At 44.3% G+C, this 25624-nt stretch overlaps 2 protein-coding genes across 4 annotated transcripts in view; one reads left to right on the top strand and one right to left on the bottom strand.

Annotated features, from left to right (window-relative positions):
• Positions 1–13587, bottom strand: part of ZYG11B (zyg-11 family member B, cell cycle regulator) — a 54828-nt gene extending 41241 nt beyond the window's left edge. For 2 of the 3 annotated variants that reach the window (XR_013262401.1, XM_077453306.1), the window contains exon 1: positions 13354–13587. Coding sequence is in view for 2 of the 3 variants with exons in the window: in XM_077453306.1 (XP_077309432.1) it covers positions 13354–13572 (219 nt within the window). In the remaining variant the exon portion in view is untranslated. Of the gene's footprint in view, positions 1–1160; positions 1300–13353 lie in introns of those variants that run through there. The other variant, XM_077453307.1, reaches the window with a different exon arrangement.
• Positions 13588–16857: 3270 nt separating this feature from the next.
• COA7 (cytochrome c oxidase assembly factor 7) lies at positions 16858–24901 on the top strand. The gene is made up of 3 exons (XM_077453305.1): positions 16858–17028; positions 22551–22691; positions 24176–24901. Exons 1-3 carry the CDS (start codon positions 16923–16925, stop codon positions 24619–24621), a joined length of 693 nt encoding a protein of 230 aa, XP_077309431.1. The 5' UTR covers positions 16858–16922; the 3' UTR covers positions 24622–24901.
• The last annotated feature ends 723 nt before the right edge of the window (positions 24902–25624 follow it).

The raw sequence follows: 25624 nt of genomic DNA, 5'->3' as shown, positions 1-25624 counted from the left end.
TAAAATGGCGGTCATTGCAATACTTTTTTTAACACCATATTTGCGCAGCGGTCTTACAAGCACACTTTATTATGGAAAACATTCACTTTTTTGAATTAAAAAAAAAAAAAGAAAAAAAGAAGACAACAGTAAAATTAGGCCAATTTTTTTTTTAATACTGTGAAAGATAACGTTACACCGAGTAAATTGATATCCAACATGTCACGCTTCAAAATTGCGCCCGCTCTTGGAATGGCGTCAAACTTTTATCCTCAAAAATCTCAATAAGCAACATTTAAAAAAATTCTACAGGCTGCATGTTTTGCATTACAGTCTATGGCTAGAATTATTGTTCTCGCTCTACCGTTCGCGGCGATCCCTCATGTGTGGTTTGACTACAGTTTTCATATGCGGGAGCTACGCGCGTATGTGTTCGCTTCTGTGAGCGAGCTCGTCGGGACGAGGTGTTTAACAAAAAAAAAAAAAAACAACATTTCTTATTTACTTGATTCTATTTATTTATTTATTTTTTTTGTAAAAGTATAGGATCACTTTTATTCCTATTTTAAGGAATGTAAACATCCCTTGTAATAGACAAAAGCATGACAGGTCCTCTTAAATATGAGATCTGAGGTCAAATAGTCCTCAGATCTCATATTTGGACTTAAATGCAATAAAAAAAAAAATAATAACGTCATTTGAAAAAATGACATTGAAAAAATGTTCCTTTAAAGGAGGTATGGGCGGAAGTAACGTTTTGACATCGCTTCCGCCCTCCTATGGTATAGAGACGAGTGGGGGCCATCTTAACCTCACTCGTCTCCATACCCAGCATGGAAAAGGAACCGATCGCCTCCGCCGCTACCGACGGCCCCGGTAAGCGGCGGAGGTTGCGGGAGAGTGGCGGGAGGGGGTGTCACCTCTCCCGCCGCTGATAACGGTGAGCTTGTGGCGAACCCGCCGCGGAGACCAACATTATCGTAAACATGACTGCCTCCTGTAAAGAAAGATCGTTATTTTGGTTGTGGCAGCAGCTGCTGCCGTTACCGAGATGTCCCTTCAAAGTGCCGAAGTATATGTACAGGAGGCGGTTGGTAAGTGGTTAAAGCGGTTGTATACCCACACAAATTATTTTTTAAACCTGTAAGGCAAAAAGCACTAGCTTATTATGAAATACTTACCTTAGAATGAGGCATCGGCATCAGATTTCGGTCCACGCCGAGGGAGCTGACATTTCCCCTTGGCGTGTCTTCCGGGTTCGTCATCACTTGCATGTGCGTGGGAGACTTCTGCCGGACCTTCACAGCTCATGTACCGATGACGTCAGCGGCTGCATGCAAAGTGAGAGTAAGTAGGAGGTAAGCAAGACTTACCTGTAGGTAAAAATACAAAAAAGAAGGGTATACAACCACTTTAATAAAATAAATTAAATGCTACAGGCCAGCCACCTGTAAAATGTTATGCCTTAAACTGGCATTGGCTGATGCTGCCACATCCATCTTGTGGATGGTGATGAACACATAGCCACCTTACAAATCTTCATTATCGATGCCTAAAGGCAGAACGCCCAGGATGGACTTGCCACGCTAGTCGAGAGAGCCATTACCAGCACATGGCTCTCATGTTTGATGCCATGGTTTGTACAATGATTTGCCAAATCTAGAGCAAGATTATATCATTCAGCGCTACAAGACAGGGCCTCTGCAACCATAAACAGGGAGTTTGTCTTACAAAACTTGTTTTGGCAAGAAAGTCTTGGATGCAGGATGACTTTATCCTTGTGCAACACAAACTATGGAGGTTTGCAGGACAATATTACAAATTCCCATACTCTGTGACCAAATAATGGTCACCAGGAAAGCCACTTTCTGGGACAATGCCAGCCGTGGGATTTAGCAGCAGGATCTCTCTGATATTCTTGAAGACAGTTTCTTTAAAAACCAACAATACTAGATAAAACTGTGACAATGGTGGATTTACAGGAGCAACATGTTTAACTACATGAATGAAAGTGCAGACATGTGGCAGCAATGCCAGAAGGTGTTGGAAAAAGAAAGCCAAGGCTAACACCTGATCCTTAATTGTGCTTAAGGCTGCTGCTCCAGTCCACGTTGGGAAATGGCCGGGGAGAAAAGCAACTGAAAAAAAATCTGAAAAAGTGTACCCCCCTAGGGATTTAGACCATGCAATGGCAGATTTTACAGGACACTGCCTTTGCGAACGTTGAGCATAGACACTCGGTTTTCAAACATTTTGCTTTCAACAGCCAAGCTACTAAAGCCAGCAACTGTAAAGTAGGGTGATAGACGAACATTTTCATCAATGATAGACGACATGCCATGGTGTGTCCACATACTATAACCTGCAGGGCCAATCCAAATACCCTCAACTTTTAGCCAGCATAGTAGTCATGGCAACAGTTTTATCAGTGGATACGCATATATCAAAGTGCAGTGATCCCACAAAGCTACCAGTGCATCTGCAGGGTCGGTTGCCCTTGTTACGAACCTGTTTACCTTCCAATTAAGCAAAGTCGGCAGATCACATCTGGTGTCTCCCATTTTTGGCAGGCCAGTTGGAAGACATCTGGATGAGGGGTCCACTCTCCCCCTAGCCAGAGCTGTTAGGCTGAGAATCTGCCTGCCAGTTTTCTATCCTGGTAATGTATACTGTGGACATAAATGGAACTGGACCTCCTGCCCAATTCAGGTTGTGTGAGACTTCCAGCACTGCTGCCATGCTTGGTCCCTCTCCGATGGTTTACATACACCTCAACTGTGGTATTGGCTCACTACATCTGTATATGGTGTCCATCCAGGAGGTGCATCCAGTGAATCAGAGTCTACCTTATCACTCAAATTTCCAGCACACTGATGCGCAACAGGGACTCTTCTGGGCTCCAGGATCCTTGAGTGGATTGGAGACCCTGCACTTCTTCCCAGCCTAACAGCCAGACATGCATTGTTGCCATCTTCCAGTAAGGAAGAAATTACTTCCCAGCTAGTAGCAGAGGAGACTGGAGTCACTAAACTAAAGATGACTTTCCCAGGAGACTTTCATTGATCTCCTTGTGAAGAGGCGAAGGAAGATTTGTTCTACTGCAACAGGATCTTGTGCTGCAATATCCTGGTGCAATGTTGTACATAAGGAATGGTCTTGAAGGACACTACCAAAAGAACCAGTAGTTGCATACATTGAAAAATTATCAATCACTTGCAGGCATACAGTAGACACATCTGAAGCTGGAGCTTATGAAATTTTTTCTGACGCAAGATAGCTAGTATTCAACATCAGGCCCAAATATTCCAGGCAAAGTGACAGAATCAGCAAGGATTTCTGATGGTCTAAATCCAGATGTGATGGATTTATTGGACTCCATCCTTAAAAAAAATAAAAAAAAAAAAAACTAAAAAAAAAAAAAAAAACAAAAAAAAAAAAAACACATCGATTGCAATAGATGGTCATCCAAGTATTTCACGATTGTAGACCAACTAAAATTTCAGCCACAACTGCCAGAAAAATTGTTTGGGATGCAAAGAAAACCCCACAAATAACTTCAGGTGAAATACAGCACTCTCTGAAAACATGTGGTGTGGCTGTTTCAAGACGCACAATAAGGAGGCACTTTAAGAAATATGGGCTGCATGGTCAAGTTTCCAGAAGAAAGCCATTACTATGCAAATGCCACAAAGTATCCTGCTTACAATACGCCAAACAGCACAGAGAAAACCCTCAAACCTTCTGGCACAAAGTCATTTGGAGAGATGAGACCAAAATTGAGCTTTTTGGCCACAACCATAAACGCTACATTTGGAGAGGAGTCAACAAGGCCTATGATGAAAGGTACGGAGGTGGATCACTGATGTTTTGGGGATGTGTGAGATACAAAAGGCACAAGAAATTTTATCAAAGTTGTTAGCAAGATGAATGCAGTATGTTATCAAAAAATACTGGAGGAACATTTGCATTCATCAGCCAGGAAGCTGTGCATGGGACGTACTTGGACATTCCAACATGACAATGATCCAAAACACAAGGCCAGGTTGACTTGTCATTGACTACAGCAGGATAAAGTGAAGGTTCTGGAGTGGCCATCTCAGTCTCCTGACCTCAATATCATTGAGACACTCTGGGGAGATATCAAACGTGCAATTCATGCAAGACAGCCCAAAAATTTACAGGAACTGGAGGCTTTTTGCCAAGAGGAATGGGCAGCTTTACCATCTGAGAAGATAAAGAGCCTCATCCACAAATACCACAAAAGACTGCAAGCTGCATTGATGTTAAAGGGGCAATACACGGCATTAAGAACTGGGGTATGTAAACTTTTGATCAGGGTCATTTTGGTAGTTTCTGTTGTGATTATGATTTAAAAAGAGTAAACACAGTTGAATGATAATAAAATGGCTTCAGCCAAACACCAACCATGAGTGAAAGAAAAGTGTTTTGTGGTATTCTTATTCTTTGAAAAATGGCCAAGAAATCATAAATTCTGCCAGGGTAAACTTATGAGCACAATTATATGGTGACACTTTGCACTATGGCCTCATGCACACGTGCAATCAAAGAGGCGATAATAACTGGCGGTTGGTCTGTGTTCTCACTAGGACTGAAACGACTAATCGATTATGAAAATAATCATTCACTATTTTCATAATCGATTAATTGGCCAGTAACATAATGGGGTTAAAAAAAAAAACTAAAATGAGCCCTTTATAGTACAAAAATAGCAAATCGCTACTGAAAATACCACTTTTACAGTTCTACAGTTTAACCACTTGCCGACCGCCGCACGACGATGTACGTCCTATTTTTGAAGAGGGATATCTCGGTAACGGCAGCAGCTGCTGCCACAACCGAGATATCCATCTCTTCAGGCGGCGGTCGGCTGTACGATAACGGTGGTCTCCGCGGCGGATTCGCCGCGAGATCACCGCTATCGGCGGCGGGAGCCGTCGGTAGCGGCGGAGGCGATCGGGTCCTTTCGTCTGCTGTGCATAGAGACAAGTGAGGCTAAGATGGCCCCCACTCGTCTCTATACCATAGGAGGGCGGAAGCGACGTCAAAACGTCACTTCCGCCCATACCTCTTAAAGGTATATATTTTTTAGATGTCAGATTTTCTTCTTTTTTTTTTTTTTTGCATTTTAGCCCAAATATGAGATCTGAGGACTTTTTGACCCCAGATCTCATATTTAAGAGGACCTGTCATGCTTTTTTCTATTACAAGGGATGTTTACATTCCTTGTAATAGGAATAAAAGTGATCCATTTTTTATTTTATTTTTTTAAACAGTGTAAAAATAAATAAAATCAATTAAAATAAATAAGAAAAAAAAAACATTTTTTAAAAACACCCCGTCACGACGAGCTTGCGCACAGAAGCGAGCGCATACGTGAGTAGCGCCCGCATATGAAAACGGTGGTCAAACCACACATGTGAGGTATCGCCGCGATCGGTAGAGCGAGAGCAATAATTCTAGCCCTAGACCTCCTCTGTAACGCAAAAAATGCAACCTGTAGAATTTTTTAAATGTCGCTTATGGAGATTTTTGAGGCTAAAAGTTTGACGCCATTCCACGAGCGGGCGCAATTTTGAAGCGTGACATGTTGGGTATCAATTTACTCGGCGTACTATTATCTTTCACAATATAAAAAAAAATTGGGCTAATTTTACTGTTGTCTTATTTTTTTATTCAAAAAAGTGAATTTTTTCCAAAAAAAGTGCGCTTGTAAGACCGCTGCGCAAATACGGTGTGAAAAAAAGTATTTCAATGACCGCCATTTTATTCTCTAGGATGTTAGAAAAAAAACAATATAAAATGTTTGGGGGTTCCAAGTAATTTTCTAGCAAAAAAAACTGTTTTAAACATATAAACACCAAGTCTGAAAAAGAGGCCTGGTCCTTAAGTGGTTAAAAAAAAAATGAACACCTTACAGTAGTGATTAGCTGCTTTTTTGTTGTACTATAAAGGGCTACTTTTAGTTTTTTTTTTTTAACCCAGTTATGTTACTAAACGTCTTCGATCTGGTTCACATCTATGTGCTTTTTGCAGAAACGCACTACAGTTCATTTACATGGTTTCCTATGGAACACGTTATGCTTTTTTCAGCCGCTGTGTATTTGGAAACGGTCAGGGACTTTTTTTTTATGCAAAACAATGCTTTTTTGGTTCAATGTACTTCAATGGAGAAGCTGCAGAAAAGCATGTAATGGGTTTTGCAGTAATTTGTGTTTTTTTAATCTGCCCAACAACAAATTGGCCAAAAAAATGCAAAAACTCAAATCACAGCAAAATCACAACGCACAGCAAAAAGCACTGTGGAAACAGATCAAAAGCAAACTGAGCCTAATGCTGGCCACACGGATCAATTTTCAGACGAAAAATCTTTGTACATTCGCTGAATGAAAGAGTGTCCTTTTGAAATTTTCACTTGTTTTTTAACATTCTGTTTTTAAAATGAATGTAATTTCTGAACGAAAAGCATATGCAATGTCTGAAAATTACTTTCACCAAGCAGTTTTCTATTTCCAAATTTTCCCGTCACTGTGGTTAAAAATGAACATCGATTTGACCCCACTAACGATTAGAAAATCGAACAAACGTTCTTAAAATTATATATATATATATTTTTTTTAAGGAAGATCCTCTAATAGTATATACAGTAGATCTCTTCTGTCTGTTCTCAGAGTAGATTAGAGATTTTGCTCTCTAACCATATAGTTGGTTATTTATATTTACCACTGCATAGAGATATTTAAGAATAAATTGTTTTTTTCTAACGTTACATATTAACTAAATTATACACTACCCTTTTTTTTTTTAAAGGTTATTAACCGAAACAATAAATCGGCCAACTAATCGATTATGAAAATAATCGTTTGTTGCAGCCCTAGTTCTCACCGCCACCAAACTGCCTACCTACAAGCTGAGACATGGCAGTCGCTCGGGTTCGTACGCATTGTCATGGCTGTATTGCAGTGTGGCAAAATGTATACAGCAGGCCGCATGTGGCAGGTGGTGCTGCTTGCCAAGCATATTAGCATATCCATTGAAATCAAACAGAACCATGCTTCAATCATGTGACAAACAATTGGCTCGTGGTTGCGATACGAAAAAAGGTTTGGATCGGGAAAAAAAAAAAAAAAAGGCAAGCATCCAGAATGTGGCAGTATCGCCTCACAACCACCTGTAAACCATCTCTAAACCACCTCTAAAAAGTGATCCACAATGGTTTACTTTTTAAATGGCAAATTTAGAGCCATCGCACGTGTGAACTAGGGTTAAGGTTTTATTCAGATGGATGCTGACACCTATCCTTTCCTGCAAGCCCCCTTTGTTATTGTGCCTGCATCTGCATCCGGCTGGGTGCAGGTAGCTTATAGAGGTGGATGCAGGGGGCCTGCGTACAGGAGCATATTTACCGTGAGGCAAACAAGGCATTTGCCTTGGGCAGCAGTTTTCAAGCACCTTTTGGTGGTTGTACCGGGATGATGCCTCTCTTGCAATAGCAATTGAGTGGCTAGTAAGCCGAGAGAAAGCCGACCTACGGGACGTTCCCCCCCCCCCCCTCCCCTCCCGCGGCTCTCTCCGGCTTTCCAGGCCCACCGGTAAACTTGAGCGATCAGTCGTTGAGTCTACCGGTTGGCTGGACAGCCGAGCCAAACTGGGATTGGCTTTGATTGACTGTTTGTAGCAGTAAACCGGAAGCAATGACATGACATCACTTGCAGTTTACTCGGAAAGCATCTGCGCCAGTTTTTAAAAATCGAAAGCATTCAAAAACACAGATCTTGGTGTTATGGATGCTTTTGAGTACAGAGGAGGGATTTGGGGTCTTATACACCTCAGATCTCTCTATAAAGAGTACCTGTCACATGCCAATTGCTGTCACAAGGCTGTTTACATTCCTTAAAAACAGCAATAAGGCCTCACGCACACTGGACATTTTTGGACTTTTTTTACAGCTGCTGTTTTTGGCTTCAGGCATATTTTTTCCCCCTTACAGTCAATAAACTCACCAAGGTGTTATCCTATGTGTCCATGCACACATAGGCTGTTGTTAACTGTTTTTGGCTGGGGTGTTTTTTTGGCTGTAAAAAAATCCCCAAGAGTTTTTCAGCTATAAAAACGATTTAACATCAAAAAATGCCAATACGCTCAAAAACATGGCTCACCAGCGTTTATCAACATTTTTGATCCCACTGAAATAATAAAATAAAAAAAAAAAAACACTGAAAAATACGAACGCTAAAAACGTTATTACAAAACGTTGAAAAACTCTTCATAAAACTACTGGTGTTTTTATAACATTATTATAACGTCCAGTGTGCATGAGGCCTAAAAAAGTGCTTAAAGCGGGAGTCCGCCGGGACTCCGCGTTTTTTTTTTTTTTTTTTAAAGCCAGCAGCTACAAATACTGCAGCTGCTGACTTTTAAAATAGTGACACTTACCTGTCCAGCGCGCCCGCGATGTCGGCACCCGAAGCCGATCTCTAGATCGTCTTGTCGGGTGCTGCCGCCGCCATCTTGGGTATGGGAATCAGGAAGTGGAGCCTTTCGGCTTCATTTACCGGTTCCCTACTGCGCATGCGCGAATCGCGCTGCGCAATAAGGATGGTCCCCGCTGCCTCTGGGATCTGTGTGTTTCCCAGCAGGCAGCGGGGCACTTGCAGAAAGGGGCGGGCACTTGCGGAAAGGGGCGTAATCTACGCCCCTTTCCGCAGAGAGCTATCCCGGAAGATCCCCTCCCCCCTGAAAGGTGCCAATTGTGGCGCCGGAGGGGGGGAGGGTTCCGATGAGCGGAGGTCCACTTAAGGGTGGACCTCCGCTTTAAAAAAAAAAAAAAAAAATGAAAGCGAGTGTAAAAAAATAACAAATTAGTAAATAATTAATAATAAAAAAAAAAATTATGAAAGTGCCCCCATCCTCTTGTGCTCACACGCAAAGGTGAACGCCCATGTCAGTCCCCCACGCACGTAAACAGCGATAGCCCCACACTGAGGTATCACCGCAAGCGTCAGTTCATGAGCCGTAATTCTTTATATGACACTTAGACGAATCATGTCTCAGGGTCTGAGGAGGAAGCCCCAGCTGTTCACTGTGAATGGTTGCAGCTTCCCCCAACAGACCCCGAGACAAGAACAGTATAGTGCGGATGGGGTGGGACAAATGTAGATGGGAGAGCGCCTGATATTAGTCTTGCCTAGGGCAGCACAACACAAAAATACATCACTGGCTGCATGGACAAAGCTGCATGTCGAAACTTAACAAGGGGACAGGAGCGTGAATAGCAAAAAGATTCCCCCTCTCATTATCTCTTGTAATTTAAATTATTTTATAGCCAGCTATCCTAAACTTGAATGGGACTGCCTGCAAGCGGACTCATCCCAAGCTGGTAAAGACGGCCCATGTAGGGGTGAAGGCATGGGCAGGCCCCATGTGAACCAGGACTTACTGTAATAAAACATCAGGACAAAATCAAAAACAAAATCCTTACGCAAATATTAGTTCTTATTAACAAAAGAAAGCCAAGGTCTCTCAATCTTTTTACCTTGGAGGAACCCCTGGCCATTTAAGACTTTGGGGGAACCCCTGAAATATACACAGCACGTACCATATTGTGGGGGGTCAGGTAGTACAGTAATATACACAGAACGTACTATATTGTGGGGGGGGGGGGGGTCAGGTCGGGCAGTACAGTCCCCCCCCCCTTTAATGTACAATGTTGTGGAGGTGTCAGGTCAGGCAGTAAAGTAATATACAAAGCATGTATCATATTTTTGGGGGGGGGGGGGGGGGGTCAGGCAATACACTAATATACATAGCATGTACAATGTTGTGTATGGGGGGGGGGGGGGTCAGGTAGTACAGTAATATACACAGTACATACCATATTGTGGGGGGGGGGGGGGGGTCAGGTCAGGCAGTACAGTAATATACACAGCACGTACCATGTTGTTGGGGGGGGGGGGGGTCAGGTAGTACAGTAATATACACAGCACATACCATGTTGTGGAGGGGGGGGGGGGTCAGGTCAGGCAGTACAGTAATATACACAGCATGTACCATGTTGTGGGGGGGGTGGGGGGGGGGGGAAATCAGGCAGTATAGCCCCAACCTCTAATATACACAGCATGTACCATGTTGTGGGATGGAGGAGGGTCAGGTCAAGCAGTATAGCCCCCACCTCCAAAAAACAAAGTACATACCATTGAGGGGGGGGGGGTGATCAGATCAGACAAGACAGTAGTATACCATGTTGTGGGGGGGGGTCAGGTAGTACAGTAATATACACAGCCCGTACCATATTGTGGAGGTGTCAGGTGAGGCAGTAAAGTAATATACTCAGCACGTACCATATTGTGGGGGGGGGGGGGGTCAGGTCAGGCAGTACAGTAATATAGATAGCACGTACCATATTTTGGGGGGTGGGGTCAGGTAGTACAGTGATATACACAGCACATACCATATTGTGTGGGGGGGGGGGGTCAGGTAGTACAGTAATATATACAACTACCATATTGTGGGGGGGGGGGTTGTCAGCCACCTCGAATATACAAAGTACATACCATTGAGTGTGGGGGGGGGGGGGGGTGATCAGATCAGACAAGACAGTAGTAATACACAGCATGTACCATATTGTTGGGGGGGTGGGGGTCAGGTCAGGCAGTACAGTCCCCCGACACTAATGTACAATGCTGTGGAGGTGTCAGGTCAGGCTGTAAAGTAATATACACAGCACGTACCATGTTGTGGGGTCAGGTCAGGCAGTACAGTAATATACACAGCACGTACTATCTGTGTGTGTGTGTGTGTGTGTGTGTGTGTGTGTGTGTGTGTGTGTGTGTGTGTGTGTGTGTGTGTGTGTGTGTGTGTGTGTGTGTGTGTGTGGGGGGGGGGGGGGGGGGGGTCGGGTAGTACAGTAATATACAAAGCATGTAACATATTGTGGCAGTAAAGTAATATACACAGCACGTACCATGTTGTGGAGGGTGGGGTCAGGTCAGGCAGTACAGTAATATACACAGCACGTACAATGTTGTGTGTGTGTATGGGGGGGGGGGTCAGGTAGTACAGTAATATACACAGCACGTACCATGTTGTGGGGGGGGGGGTCAGGTCAGGCAGTACAGTAATATACACAGCGTGTACCATATTGTGGGGGGTCAGTTCAGGCATTACAGTAATATACACAGCACGTGCCTTGTGGGGGGGTCAGGCAGTACAGTAATATACACAGCACGTACCATGTTGTGGGGGTAGGGCTGAAACAACTAATCGATTAATCGACAACTAATCAATTATGAAATTAAATCGATTACTATTTTCATAATCGATTAATCGGGCAGTAACATAATGGGTTAAAGAAAACTAAAATGAGCCCTTTATAGTACAAAAAGAGCAAATAATCGCTACTGTAAATATTACTTTCACTGTTCTACAGTAGTAGTAGTGATTATCTGCTTTTTCTACTGTAAAGGGCTAAGTTTCATTTTTTTAACCCCATTATGTTACTAAACGTGTTAGATCTGGTTCACATCTATATGTTTATTGGTGCTTTTTGCAGAAATGCACTACAATTCATTTACATGATTTCCTACACGTTCACATCTGAAAGGGTCAGGGACTTTTAACGCAAAATGGTGCTTTATTGGATCAATATACTTCAATGGAGAAGCTGCAGAAAAGGATGTAATGCGTTTTTGCAGCAATTTGTGTTTTTTAATCTGCCCAAAAAAAATGCAAAAATGCAAATTGCAGTAAAATCACGTGGGCAAAAATCAAAACGCACAGCAAAAAGCACTGCAGAAACAGATCAAAAGCAAACTGCATAGGTGTGCACCGAGCCTTGTGCTGGCCACACAGATCAATTTTCAGATGAGAATATTCAGACAAAAAAATCTTTGTACATTCGCTGAATGAAAGAATTTTGTTTGAAATTTTCACTTGTTGTTTTTAAAATGAATGTAATATCTGAACGAAAACCACATACACTGTCTGTAAATTCCTTTGAAAAATAAGTTTTCTATTATTTCTAATTTTTCCGTCACTGTGGTTGAAAATGAACGTCAATTTGACCCACTTTTTGTTTTTTTTAAGGTTATTAACCGATTAATCGAAACAATAATCGGCCAACTAATCGCTTATGAAAATAATCGTTAGTTGCAGCCCTATGTGGGGGGTCAAGCAGTACAGTAATATACACAGCACGTACCATGTTGTGGGGGGTCAGGCAGTACAGTAATATACACAGCACGTACCATGTTGTGGGGGGTCAGGCAGTACAGTAATATACACAGCATGTACCATGTTGTGGGGGGGGGGGTTAGGTCAGGCAGTACAGTAATATACACAGCACGTACCATATTGTGGTGGGGGGGGTCTGTTCAGACATTACAGTAATATACACAGCACGTGCCTTTTTGGAGGGGGGGGGGGGGGGTCAGGCAGTACAGTAATATACACAGCATGTACCATGTTGTGGGGGGTCAAGCAGTACAGTAATATACACAGCACGTACCATGTTGTGGGAGGGGGGGTCAGGCAGTACAGAAATATACACAGCACGTACCATGTTGTGGGGGGGGGGGCAGGTAGTACAGTAATATACACAGAACGTACCATGTTGTGGGGGGGTCAGGTAGTACAGCAATATACACAGAACGTACCACGTTGTGGTGGGGGGGTCAGGTAGTACAGAAATATACACAGAACGTACCATGTTGTGGGGGGGGGGTCAGGTAATACAGTAATATACACAGCACGTACCATGTTGTGGGGGGGGGGGTCAGGTAAGGCAGTACAGTAATATACACAGCATGTACCATGTTGTGGGGGGGGGGTTAGGTCAGGCAGTACAGTAATATACACAGCACGTGCCTTGTGGGGGGGGGGGGGGGGTCAGGCAGTACAGTAATATACACAAAACGTACCATGTTGTGGGGGGTCAAGCAGTACAGTAATATACACAGCACATACCATATTGTTGTAAGGAGGGGGTCAGGCAGTACAGCCATCCAGCCTCTAATTTACACAGCATGTACCAGGTTATGGGGGGGGGGGGTCAGGAACCTCAGTCCCCCTCTAATATACATTTCACATTCCATGTTGGGGGGTTCAGACAGTACACCCCCTCTCCCCCCATATATATATATATATATATATTTCATACCATGTTGTTGGGAACGGGGTGTCAGGTCAGGCAGTACAGTCCCCCCACCTCTAATAAACAGACCCTACCATGTTATGGTAAAAGGGGGTGTCAGGTCAGGCAGTGCAGTCCCCCAACTATAATATACACAGCACGTACCATGTTGTTGAAGGAGATGGGGGAGGGGGGTCAGGCAGTACAGTCACACATACAGAACGTACCATGTTGTGCCCAGACCGTGTCCCTGTTGCGCTTCCGGTGTGGTGACTGCGGCCCGGAGTGGGGCTGTCAGGTGTGCGGTGGGGTTCGGGCCCGGGGAGCTGGGCTCGGCCCGCTGTGAAGGTGCAGCCTCCAGCCCGGAGTGGGAGGCCCGGGCACAGCAGGCCGGGAAATGAACGCGTTGCTAGGCAACCTCTCTTAAAGGGGCCGCAAGTCTTCATAGAGGACTGGGGTCAGCCAGGACAGATCCCTGCTTACATAATTCTCTGAGACGTGTCCTTCACATCACACAGGAACCTCCTCCTTCCCTGGACCATCTCCATCTCTCTATATACTCCACACAGTATACAAGGCAGCCACTGACTGTGATATATATATATATATATATATATATATATATATATATATATATATATATATATAGATATATATATATATATACACACACACACACACACACACACAGTGAGTATAGAAAAGAATCTTGTTTTTTTTTTAAATGAGACTTTACAATCACTTTAAAGCGGAGGTCCACCTAAAAAAAAATAAAAGCCAGCAGATATACTGCAGCTGCTGACTTTTACTAATCGGACACTTACCTGTCCTGGAGTCCAGCGATGTCGGCACTGATGTTTCCATCAGCTGTCAGGTGCCGCCGCCATTGCAGGTATGGGAGCCTGGGAGTGTAGCCTTATGCCTTCACGCCAAGAACTCTACTGTGCATGCGCGAGGCCCCACTCCTAACAGCCCGGCGACAGAGAGGAGGGAGCCTGCGGTGATGTCACAGGCCGCGGCCCAGACTCCCGGAAGTGGGAACAAAGATCCCCCCCCCCCCCCCCGAAAGGTGCCAACTGTGTTACCGGAGGGGGAGAGGAGACAAATGAGCGGAAGTTCCACTTTTGGTGGGACTCCGCTTTAAGGTGGTGAGAGATGGTAAGGCTCCTTTACACATCTCCATAGATCAAAACAGGCTACATAGAAAACATTCACTGTGCTGAGGAATCCTGCGTTGGGTAAGTTGAATAAAGTGTAATTTTGAGACAGTTCAATAAAGTTAAGCAAAAAAGGTAAACAGTGTCTTGCGTTACATCACTAAGCATTGCCCCTAAACAACAGACACAAGAGGTTCATAGCAGCTTGCGGTGTGGTGTGAATGAGCCCTAATGTTTGGGGGGGGGGGGGGGTAGGTGGCTCAAATGAAAATAAAAGAAAATATCAAATGTTGGGTTGTCACCAGAACAGGAACAGAGGGAAAATCTTCCCATGGGGACGCTAGTTCTGGTGACAACCTTGGATTCCCTTATTCCCATGTTGTGGGGGGGGGGGTTAGGTCAGGCAGCACAGTAATATACATAGCACGTACCATATTGTGGGGGGGGGGGGGTCAGTTCAGGCAGTACAGTAATATACACAGCACGTACCATGTTGTGGGGCGGGGTCAGGCAATACAGTAATATACACAGCATGTACCATGTTGTGGGGGGGGGGGTCAGGTAGTACAGCAATATACACAGAACGTATCATGTTGTGGGCGGGGGGTCAGTCAGTACAGTAATATACACAGCACGTACCATGTTGTGGGGGAGGTCAGGTAGTACAGTAATATACACAGCACATACCATGTTGTGGGGGGGGGTCAGGTTAGGCAGTACAGTAATATACACAGCATGTACCATATTGTGGGGGGGAGGTCAGTTTAGGCAGTATAGTAATATACACAGCACGTACCATGTTGTGGGGGGGGGGTCAGGCAGTACAGTAATATACACAGCACGTACCATGTTGGGGGGGGTCAGGTAGCACAGCAATATACACAGAACGTACCATGTTCTGGGTGAGGTCAGGTAGTACAGTAAAATACACAACACGTACCATGTTGTGGGGGGGGGGGGGGTCAGGTCAGGCAGTACAGTAATATACATAGCATGTACCATGTTGTGGGGGGGGTCAGGTCAGGCAGTACAGTAATATACACAGCACGTACCATGTTGGGGGGGGGGGTCAGGTCAGGAAGTACAGTAATATAGACAGCACGTACCATGTTGTGGGGGGGGGGGGGGGTCGGGTCAGGTCAGGCAGTACAGTAATATACACAGCACGTACCATGTTGTGGGGGGGGTTAGGTCAGGCAGTACAGTAATATACACAGCACGTACCATATTGTGGGGGGGGGGGGGGTCAGTTCAGTAATATACACAGCACGTACCATATTGGTGAGGGGGGGTCAGAGGGTACAGTAATATACATAGCACGTACCATGTTGTGGGGGGGGGGGGTCAAGCAGTACAGTAATACCCTGTCAGGGGCATTGAGGCAATGCCTGTGTAATCTTGAGGTCTATGGACCATAAGTTGCATCAAAGTTGGACAAAAGTAGTGAATGGACTACTCTGAAGTCACACAGATATGAACTAGACCCATTGGAAATCATGGGGTACGACTTGTCATGCAAGTCCAAAGTCGCACAAATGTGAAAGGGGCCTAAAACTAAGCTGTTCCAGCACCGCAATGTCAGCGGTTGCAGGGGCTCCCATCTTCACCCGTCTTGCTTCCAGGTTCGCGGGCACCGACTCTGTGACTGGCAGGAACCGTGATGTCATCACTTCTTCACGCGGGAGCCGCCAGTCACAGCACACAGGGCTCTGACACAATGGCACGGGTGGCCGTTCCTTCAGATCGCATGTGCCAGTCATATCACTGGTTGCATGTAATGTAAATATCTTCTAATTGGTGCACAATTAGGAGATATTTACACTACCTATAGGCATAGCTCCTAACTGTCCCTGATTTCGAGGGACTGTCCCTGATTTGCCCCGCTGTCCCTCTTTCCTCCTCATTTAAGTCTGATCTATATAGTTGCACATAAAACGCACTTTTTATCTATCAAAAAGTGTTTCTCAGCACTAAACCTTTCATCTGATTTCTAAATTGCTGCATTTGTAAATTCCAAAACCCAATATAGAGGAATAGCATTGGTAAAAAAAAAAAAATCTGCATACTAGCTCATTATGCCTTTGCCTCGCAGCTTTAAACGTTTGCAAAATAAATGCAAAAATTGCTCTGGCAGAGAAAGGGTTACATTTTGTAATAGTGACACATTCTGGGTAATATCTCTTGTTAGCTCAATCAAAATATTTTTGTCTTTTCAGTTTTGAAAAAGACTCGGAATCCTCTACTCCCCTCCCCCAGGCACGGTGTCATAGCAACCAAAGGATCTGCCTTTCTTTTCACATTCCTGATAGAGTGATGCAGTGATGTCACCGGGCACTAAGAGATCTCTCCATCGCCCATAACAGACAAGCAGCTATCATCACGTGCCAACACCCCTAACCACCGGTCACCTGCACCACGCCCACTTCCTGCCTCTGCCTTTGCTCCTCCCTAAATCGTTCTGATTCGCAGTTTGCCGGTCACATGACGGTACTGCGCACGCGCCTTGTGCTTATTTCGTCCTATCAGGTACTTACCCGCCCCCAAACTTTCGCTGTTTCTATAGCAATGGTCATATCCGGTTTACAGTGGGCGAGGCGGGGCTTAGAGGTCAGTGTGACACCGGTACATGTGTGTCAGTTATGGCTGGACTGGTGGACTTCAAGAACGAGGAGGAGGTGAAGGGGTACCTGGACAATCTGGGTGTGGAGTACCACTATGCGTGCTACAAGGAGAAGCTGCCTGATGGTGAGAGTGTGCTCGGTGTGGGGGGGGAGGGGCTCATAGACACAGCATGGCATGGCATGGGCTGCAGGAGAAGCCTGTGCTATGGGAGGATCATTGTTTTATTTCTCCTCTTCTGAAAGAGTGGATCCTCCTGAGAGCAGGATTTCAGAATTCTCTGGGTGATGAAGGCTTAAAGTGCTTGTAAACCTCCCATTGCAAGTTGTACTAATAGGTAGGGATGAGCTCGGGCGTGATCGCACACGCCACGTGCTGAGCCCGCCAAGAAGTCGGCACTACGATAATCACAGGCAGCGAGACATTGCCCGATGTGCAGCTGCAGAGATCAGGAAATGTCTCACTGCCTGTGATTAGCACAGCGCCATGCCGACTTCTGCATGTGGAGTGTGCGAACACGCCCAAGCTCATCCCTACTTATAGGTAAGCCTACAATGAAGCTTACTTATCTATACTGTAAATAATTCCTAAACGTGCGCCATATAGGAGATATTTACTGTATACCGTCACATTCTTCACGCGTGAGTGCTGAGACTGGTGGCTCCCACACGCATGTTCTCGGAGTGACATCTCGTGTCTCCAGCCAGTCACACAGCCGGAGTCTGTGGCCCTGGAAGGAAGAGGAGCAAACATGAATGCGGGCTTCGATTGCAGGTAAATGTCACATGATGTGCTAGTATGCGATGCATACTAGCACATTATGCTTTTGCTTTGCTTTGCAGGGTGAAAAAAAGGAGAAAGTAAAACCCATCAGGGTTTTCTTCCTCTTTAAATCCTAACAATTACTTTAGATGATCTCCCCATGATAGAGCTGAAATCTTTGGCCTGGTCACTGCTATGATGGGATGAGGGCAGAATGCATTAAAAAAAAAAAAAAATTCTATATAGATAGATATCCTCACCGGCCACTTTATTACGAACACCCCACCTGTTTAATTGCTTGGTTAAACAAATGGCTAATCAGCCAATCACATGGCAGCAACTTAATGCATTTAGGCATCTAGATGTGGTGAAGACGACTTGCTGAAGTTCAGACCCGAGCATCAGAGAGGGGAAGAAAGGGGATTATAGTGACTTTGAACATGACATGGTTGTTAAACCAGATGGGCTGGTCTGAGTATTTCAAAAACTGCTGATCTACTGGGATTTTCACATACAACCATCTCTAGGATTTACAGAAATGGTCCGACAAAGAGAAAATATCCAGTGAGCGGTAGTTGTGTGGAGGAAAATGCCTTGTTGATATCAGAGAAGGGGCAGAGTGGTTTGAGATGAAAGAAAGGCAACAGTAACTCAACCACTCGTTACAACCAAGGTATGTAGAATACCATCTCTGAATGCACAACACATGAAGCAGATGGGCTACAGCTGCAGAAGACCACACCAGGTTCCACTCCGGCCAGCTAAGAACAGGAAACTGAGGCTATAATTTGCACAGGCTCACCAAAATTGGACAATAGAAGATTGGAAAAATGTTGCCTGATCTGATGAGTCTCAATTTCAGCTGCAACATTCAGATGGTAGGGTCAGAATTTGGCGTAAAAAAAAAAAAAAAAAATGAAAGCATGGATCCATCCTGCCTTGTATCAATGGGTCAGGCTGGTGGTGGTGTAATGGTGTGGGGGATATTTTTTTGGCACACTTTGGGCCTCTTAGTACCAATTGAGCATCATTTAAACGCCACGGCCTACCTGAGTATTGTTGCTGACCATGTCCATCCCTTTATGACTACAGTGTCCCCATCTTCTGATGGCTCCTTCCAGTAGCATAATGCTCCATGTCACAAAGCTCAAATCATCTCACCACTGGTTTCTTGAACATGACAATGAGATCTCTGTACTCCAAAGTCACCAGATCTCAATCCAATAAAGCACCTTTGGGATGTGATGGAACGAGAGATTCGCATCATGGATGTGCAACCGACAAATCTGCAGCAACTGAGTGATGCGATCATGTCACTATGGACCAAGATCTGAGAAATGTTTCCAACACCTTGTAGAATCTATGCCACAAAGAATGAAGGCAGTTCTGAAGGCCAAAGGGGGTCCAACCCAGTACTAACCATTTGTGTCCCATTGGGGAGATTTTCCTTCATGTCCCATTGCCAACATGGGAAGTGGAGAGGAAAACCCTCTAAACGGAGGGAATCCCTGGTTGTCACCAGAATTGGTGTCCCCATTAAAACATTTGCCCCCTATTCCTGTTCTAGTGACAACCTACAATTTGGGATTTTCTTTCACTGTCGGTCAACATGGTAAACACAACCAATAGGGTGAATCTCCCTAATTTGGACAGAAATGGAAATAAAAACCTGGCAGGGGTTTTAATCCATCTCCACTCTATCCAAAGCTAAAAAAAAAAAAAGGTTTTGCCTTTAGTTATACTTTAATCCCTTTCGGACCACCCACCGCAGGGTGGCTCAGCTGCACGAACCAACGTACTTGTATTGGATACAGCGGGCGGGAACTTGCCGCGGGAGCTCGCCCGCGGGTCCAGTGGATTTGATGTCCGCCAGCCACCCGCGATCGTAGTGAAGAGAGGCAGAATGGCAATCTGCCTATGTAAACAAGGCGGGTGCATTGTTCTGAAAGGAGGAGAGAGATCAGCTGTTCCTAGTGATCAGGAACAGTGACCTCTCTCTACTCCCAATGTGCCCATCCCACATACAGATAGAAACCACCTCCCAAGGGAACACTTAACCCTTTGTTAACCACTAGCGTTAACTCCTCCTCTGCCTGTGCCATTTATCCAGTGATCAGTGCATTTTTATAGCACTGTTAACTGTACTGGTGACACTTGGGGTCAGATTTGTCGGCCACAATGCTGCAGTCCTGCTAAACAAGGCAGATCGCCACCATTATTAGTGGAAAAAAAATAATAAAGTTCCTACATCTTCCCCTATTTTATAGTCGCTATTAGGTTTGAGCAAACCAATCAACATATGCTTATTGCAATATAAATACGCATACAAATTTTTATATAAAAAATAAAAACCACAGAGGTAATCAAATGGCACCAAAAGAAAGCTCTATTTGTGGGGAAAAAAAGGGCGTTAATTTTATTTGGGTATAGTGTCACACGACCGCGCAATTGTCAGTTAAAGCGACGCAGTGCCCTATCACAATTGGGGCGGGGGTATATCCTTCCAGGGCTGAAATGGTTAAAGGTTTTCAGCATGTTACACTTACCTGCTCTGTGTTATGGTTTTGCACAGAGCAGCCCCGATCCTCCTCTTCTCTGGTCCCACGCTGTCACCCCTTGACCTTGACCGGTGCCCCATAATAGCAGGCTGCTTGCTATGGGGCCACTGGTGCATGCTCGCTCCTGAGCCCTGCGTCCATAAGACACACAGCTGTGCCCCCCCCCCCCCCGCTCTCTCATTGGCTCACTGGTTATTGACAGTAGTGGCTCCTGATGCTGTCCTGCCCAGTGAGGAGAGAGAGACCCAGGACAGCCGATGATCTTGTGCACATCGCTGGATTGGGAGGGGGCTTAGGTGCCAATTAAGAGGAAGTTGTGGGGGGAGCTGCACACAGAAGGTATTCTACCTTTTTTATGAATAGAATGTATAGAACAAGTTAAACTTTCAGCCTTTACAACCACTTTCAATTTACTATTTAGATTCTACATATTTAGATATACAAACCAAGTTGCTCCCACATCTGTAAACGACGTTCAAAACGCATGTGTGGTAGTGGCGTGTGCATTAGAGCAAGAGCAAAAAAAAAAAAATTTTAGCCCAAGACCTCCTCTTTAACTCTAAACACAAAAATTTTAAAGCGTCACCTATGGAGATTTTTAAGTACCAAAGTTTGGCACCATTCCATGAGTTTACGCAATTTTAAAACGTGACATGTTGGGTATCCATTTACTCGGTGTAACATCATCTTACACATTATACAAAAAATACAGTGTGACATAAGTTGCAACAAGCGCCATTTTATTCACTAGGGTCTCTGCGACAAAAAAAAAACATATAATGTTTGGGGTTCTGAGTAATTTTCTAGAGAAAAGAAAAAATTATGATTTTTTTTTTTTTTTTTTTTTTTTTTACGTGTAGGAGCGAAGTGCCAGAATTGGCCCAGTCTGAGGCCAGACTGGGCACTCTGATGCTTCTTTTAATTTAGTCCATTATAATAAGTAATTATCAAACTATAGCCACTGTAATCCAGCCCAAATTGCATATTACTTACTGTTTAAAAAAAACTTTAAATAACTTGTTTCCAGGGGTAAGGCAGCGTCATCTTAAGTATTGTTTTCTGAGTCCACAGTGGAGTGTATTTCCGCCCTTACATTGAGCACTTCCTGTACTGTTAACCAAGCCTCCTTATCAATCCAACGTTTCTATGGCAACCCTGCTTCCCTGTTCATAGCTGACTTGTTTTATTTCATAGCATTTACTTGTGCTGATTATCTAGTGTTGGCCTGTGTAAGTCCTATCAGCTTCAGCTGATAAGACTACAGTAATGCTGTCCCATGCCCTGCTTTACACTGCATGTGATGTCACATGGGGTGTAGGAGGAAGCTCTGAGTGAGTATGCAGCCTCCTGTGATATCAGTGGTGTGCTGTAGGAAGTCCTGATAACAGATAAGTATTTAAAATCATGGACATATTTTTATTGAGGGACTTTAAGAACACCTGACCTGTTAAGGCTAGTAATTCCATCCCTTGGGACTTTAAATAAAATTGTGGCCTGGTAAGGTCACTCATTTCCATCCCTATCGGGCATCAAAAAAGAGAGAACACGGGGTGGGACTTTTTATGAAGCATGAAAATGCAAAAGAATAATATTGGTGAATCTGCTTGGATATTTATTAACCAGGAGTTACAACCGGATAAAACAAATGTAAACATGTAGTCAAGGTACAGTAGTACAATAGTAATACAGTGCATGAAATCTTCAAGACCGTATCACAAAATATAACAGGCAATATCCTTCCAGAGTACACCAAAAATGGTTGAGTAAGACAATAATAGATAATACTTGCAGAACCTATGACCTTATTGATCCTTAAAAAAGGGTATTAGAAATAAACTTAATATTCAAGTAGTATAACATAAATAATGGCATCTCAATGCGTTTCGTGGCTGGACGGCCACTCATCAGGAGCAGGCACAAGATGGATCTAAGGGTAAAAAATAATAAACTTTTTAAATAATTAAGTTATACAAAGAATGTATAATGGTGTGGCAGAAACCCCTAAACCAAATATAAATTGACCAACAGATAGATAAGCAAATAGAGAGTGTTCCCTAAATCAAGGGAGATCTGGGCATGCTCAGTGACGTCATTCTAAAGAACAAAAAGGATTACAACAAATACTTCATTAGGGTTTTTTTTATGCTGATTGACTTGGGACAAAGTTGTGGGGGAGAGTTTACAACCACTTTCATGTACGTGTAAAGGCAGGCGTCACAATACTTTTGGCAGTATAGTGTATGTACACTTTTAAAAGCCATAAGCTGGGATTTTAGTGTTGCATATTGAGGAATGGAACACTAATCACATGTCACCATTCTTTTCCAGGCTGTCATCGTTTAGCTGAATACTTGGAAAGCATTAAGAAAGACTTTGTAGCAACGGCAAAAGTGCTGAAACACAACTGTGAAGAGAATGGGCAGAGCGAGAGCTGCTTCAAGTTGGGGGCTTATCACATAACTGGGAAAGGTAGGTGTCTGAAGATACTCCAAGAGCCTGTCCTGCCTAAACACAGAGCTGGACTTATGGAAGAGGGAAAAACACTTGATGGAATTCTTCATCATCCTTTGTCTTTGCAACGGTCAGAATATCTACTAAATATCCCTATGATGAACAATAAATTAAAAAAATGCAACTGCCACCATTGTATTCTGCAGGGTTGTGGCTTTCAGGAAATTTATAATGTTTTTTTTTTTTTTTTTTTTCATCTTGCATAGAGACATGTGTGTTCCAGTGCATTTTTGATGCATTTTCTCAAATTCCAGAATAGTTCTGTGCAGAAAAAATGCTGCATGTACTACTTTGTTATTGGAACCCATATAACCTACTGCCCCGTGTGTTTTTGATGCAGGAAAAAAAACACACTAGATGGCATCTGGTGTGGACCTGCCCTTAGGCCCCTTTTTCACTTGTGCAACCTGAAAGTCGCATGACTTTGATGCAACTTGAAGCAGTGTCTGTGTAATCTTGAAATCTGTGGACCTCAAGTCACATCAAAGTCGGACCAAAGTAGTACACGGTCTATTTTGAAGTCGCTGCGACTTTTTCACACAGATATGAAAGGTACTCACTGGAAATCATCATGAGGTACGACTTGTCATCTGACATTGCAGTCCCAAGTCGCAGGACATGTCGCACAAGTGTGAAAGGGGCCCTTTTACACTGGGACGCTTTTCATTCATTTTAGTGCCTGAAAAGCGACTCTCAAGCCACCCCAGTGTTAAATCCCGAGTGCTTTCACACTGGGGCGGTGCACTTGCAGGACGGAAAAAAATGTCCTGCAAGCAGCATTTTTGGGCAGGGCGTTTTGGGAGTGGTGTATACACCGCTCCCGCACTGCCCACTGAAATGAATGGGCAGCCTGCCGAAGCACTTCGGCAGCGCTGCAACAGGGGCGCTTTTTAACCCTTTCTTTGGCCGCTAGCGGGGATTAAAAGCACATGAAAAGCGCAGCTTTACCGCTGACGCTGGCACCGCCCCAGTGTGAAAGTACCCTAAAGTAGTTCTAAACTCTGAAGGTTTTTTTTCCATGCATGAAGATAAAAAAGCTTCTGTGTGCATTTCCATATCCACCCCCATACAGCTACCTGATCCCGATCTCCATTCAGCAACTGCTCTCTAGGCTATCCTTTCTCTATTTGGCTCAGACACAGCAACAGGAGCCATTGGCTCCCACTGCTGTCAATCACAGCCTGTGAGGAGGCAGAAGGGGGGGGGACTGAGCTATGGAACGAACACGCACGAGTGCCCCTATAGCAAGCGGCTTGCTATGGGGGCATGCAGCTGGGGGAGGAGCACTGGTGGGGGACCTGAGAAAAGGAGGATCGAGGCTGCTCTGTTCAACCATTACACAGAGCAGGTAAGTATAACATCTTTGTTTAAAAAAATAATGACCTTTTTTAGTATTGCTTTAAATTGAATCTTCTGTAACCTATTCCATTTGTGCCCTGCAGGGGGAGTACCATTGGATCTGCAAGCTGCTTACAACTGCTTCCTAAAATCCTGCAACAAGGGAGGGAAAAAATCATTAGACTCCTGCCATAACGTCGGCTTGCTATTACAGGACGGTCATGTGAACGATAAAAAACCTGACCCCGTTGCTGCTGTAGATTATTACACAAAGGCCTGCGATGCCAATTTTTCTGCAAGCTGCTTTAACCTGAGTGCAATGTACTTGCAAGGAACTCCTGAGCTACCCAAGGACATGAGCAAAGCCCTGCACTACTCTGAGAGAGCCTGCAAGCTGGGACACATATGGGCGTGCGCCAATGCCAGCCGAATGTATAAACTGGGTGATGGAGTCAGTAAAGATGCCGTCAAAGCAGAGTCCTTGAAAAACCGCGCTAAAGAACTACACAGACAACAAACCGAAGCAGAACAGATTACCTTTGGAGAATGAAGGACAAGGATAAGGATTGTACATAGAAGATTTATAGCTATTTCTCCATGTGTGAGCTGAGATTAGTACATCCAACAGGTTGACAATAATGTGTGTTAATGGGTGTTCTCATCTCAGGCTTTCTACACTTTTTTTTAAATATATTTATAATGTCTGATTTATTTTCTTGAGGGACACTGACTCTCTCTTACCTGTTATAAACCCTACCTGGATGACATTGAATTTGTTAAATATTGTGTATCATAAATTGCTGCCATCTTTCATAAAATGCTTGATTTTACTTTTTTACCTTCTTTTTTTTTTTTTATCTCAGTACTTCTAAAACACTGCCTCCTTCATTCCCTACATCCTGACCATGACTGAGCAATGTGTGTCGGCATGGCTGATTGTAGTCTCTGCCAGCGACAGGGAGAAAATGCAGGCGCACAATTGAGAGACCGTTGTCACCCCAAAATATTTAGAGCCTAAGCAAGGCCCTTCAAATAGAGCTTTCTTTTGGTGATATTTACTCACTGCTGTCAGTAAATTTTGGAAAATAAGTAATTTTTCTCCTTCACTGATGAAGAGGCACTGATAGGTGGCACTAGTGGGCAGCACTGATGGGAGGCACTGACTGGCATCAATTATGGGCACTGATTGGTGACTTATGGGCATCGCTGGGGCTTTCCTGTAATCGGGGCACTGATGATTAGTGATTACTTGCCTACGTCTCCCCTGCGAGGAGATGCCGCTGAACGACACTCCTCGCCACACACTCTGTCAGTGTGAGGCGAGGAGAGCCAATTCAGGGCACTTCCATATTTACATGTGCATGTGACTGGCTGTGATTTTCACACAGCCGATCACATGGTTAAAGAGCCGTGGCTTTTTATAGAGATTGGGGTTGTGCCGTGTCCTAGCAACACGGCGTGGCCATGATTACCGCGCTACATGTCATATCGGCCGTTCTGGGGTGCTGTCATATGACGTCCTTCCAGAATGAGAGCAACACTCATTTGATGGT

The sequence above is a fragment of the Lithobates pipiens genome, unplaced genomic scaffold (assembly GCF_037356315.1).
Source record: "Lithobates pipiens isolate NorthernLeopardFrog02 unplaced genomic scaffold, aLitPip1_a1.2 Scaffold_23, whole genome shotgun sequence".
In the NCBI taxonomy this organism is placed as follows: Eukaryota; Metazoa; Chordata; class Amphibia; order Anura; family Ranidae; genus Lithobates; species Lithobates pipiens.
Note: the sequence above shows the minus strand (reverse complement) of the source record. Positions and strands in the feature narration are given on the sequence as shown.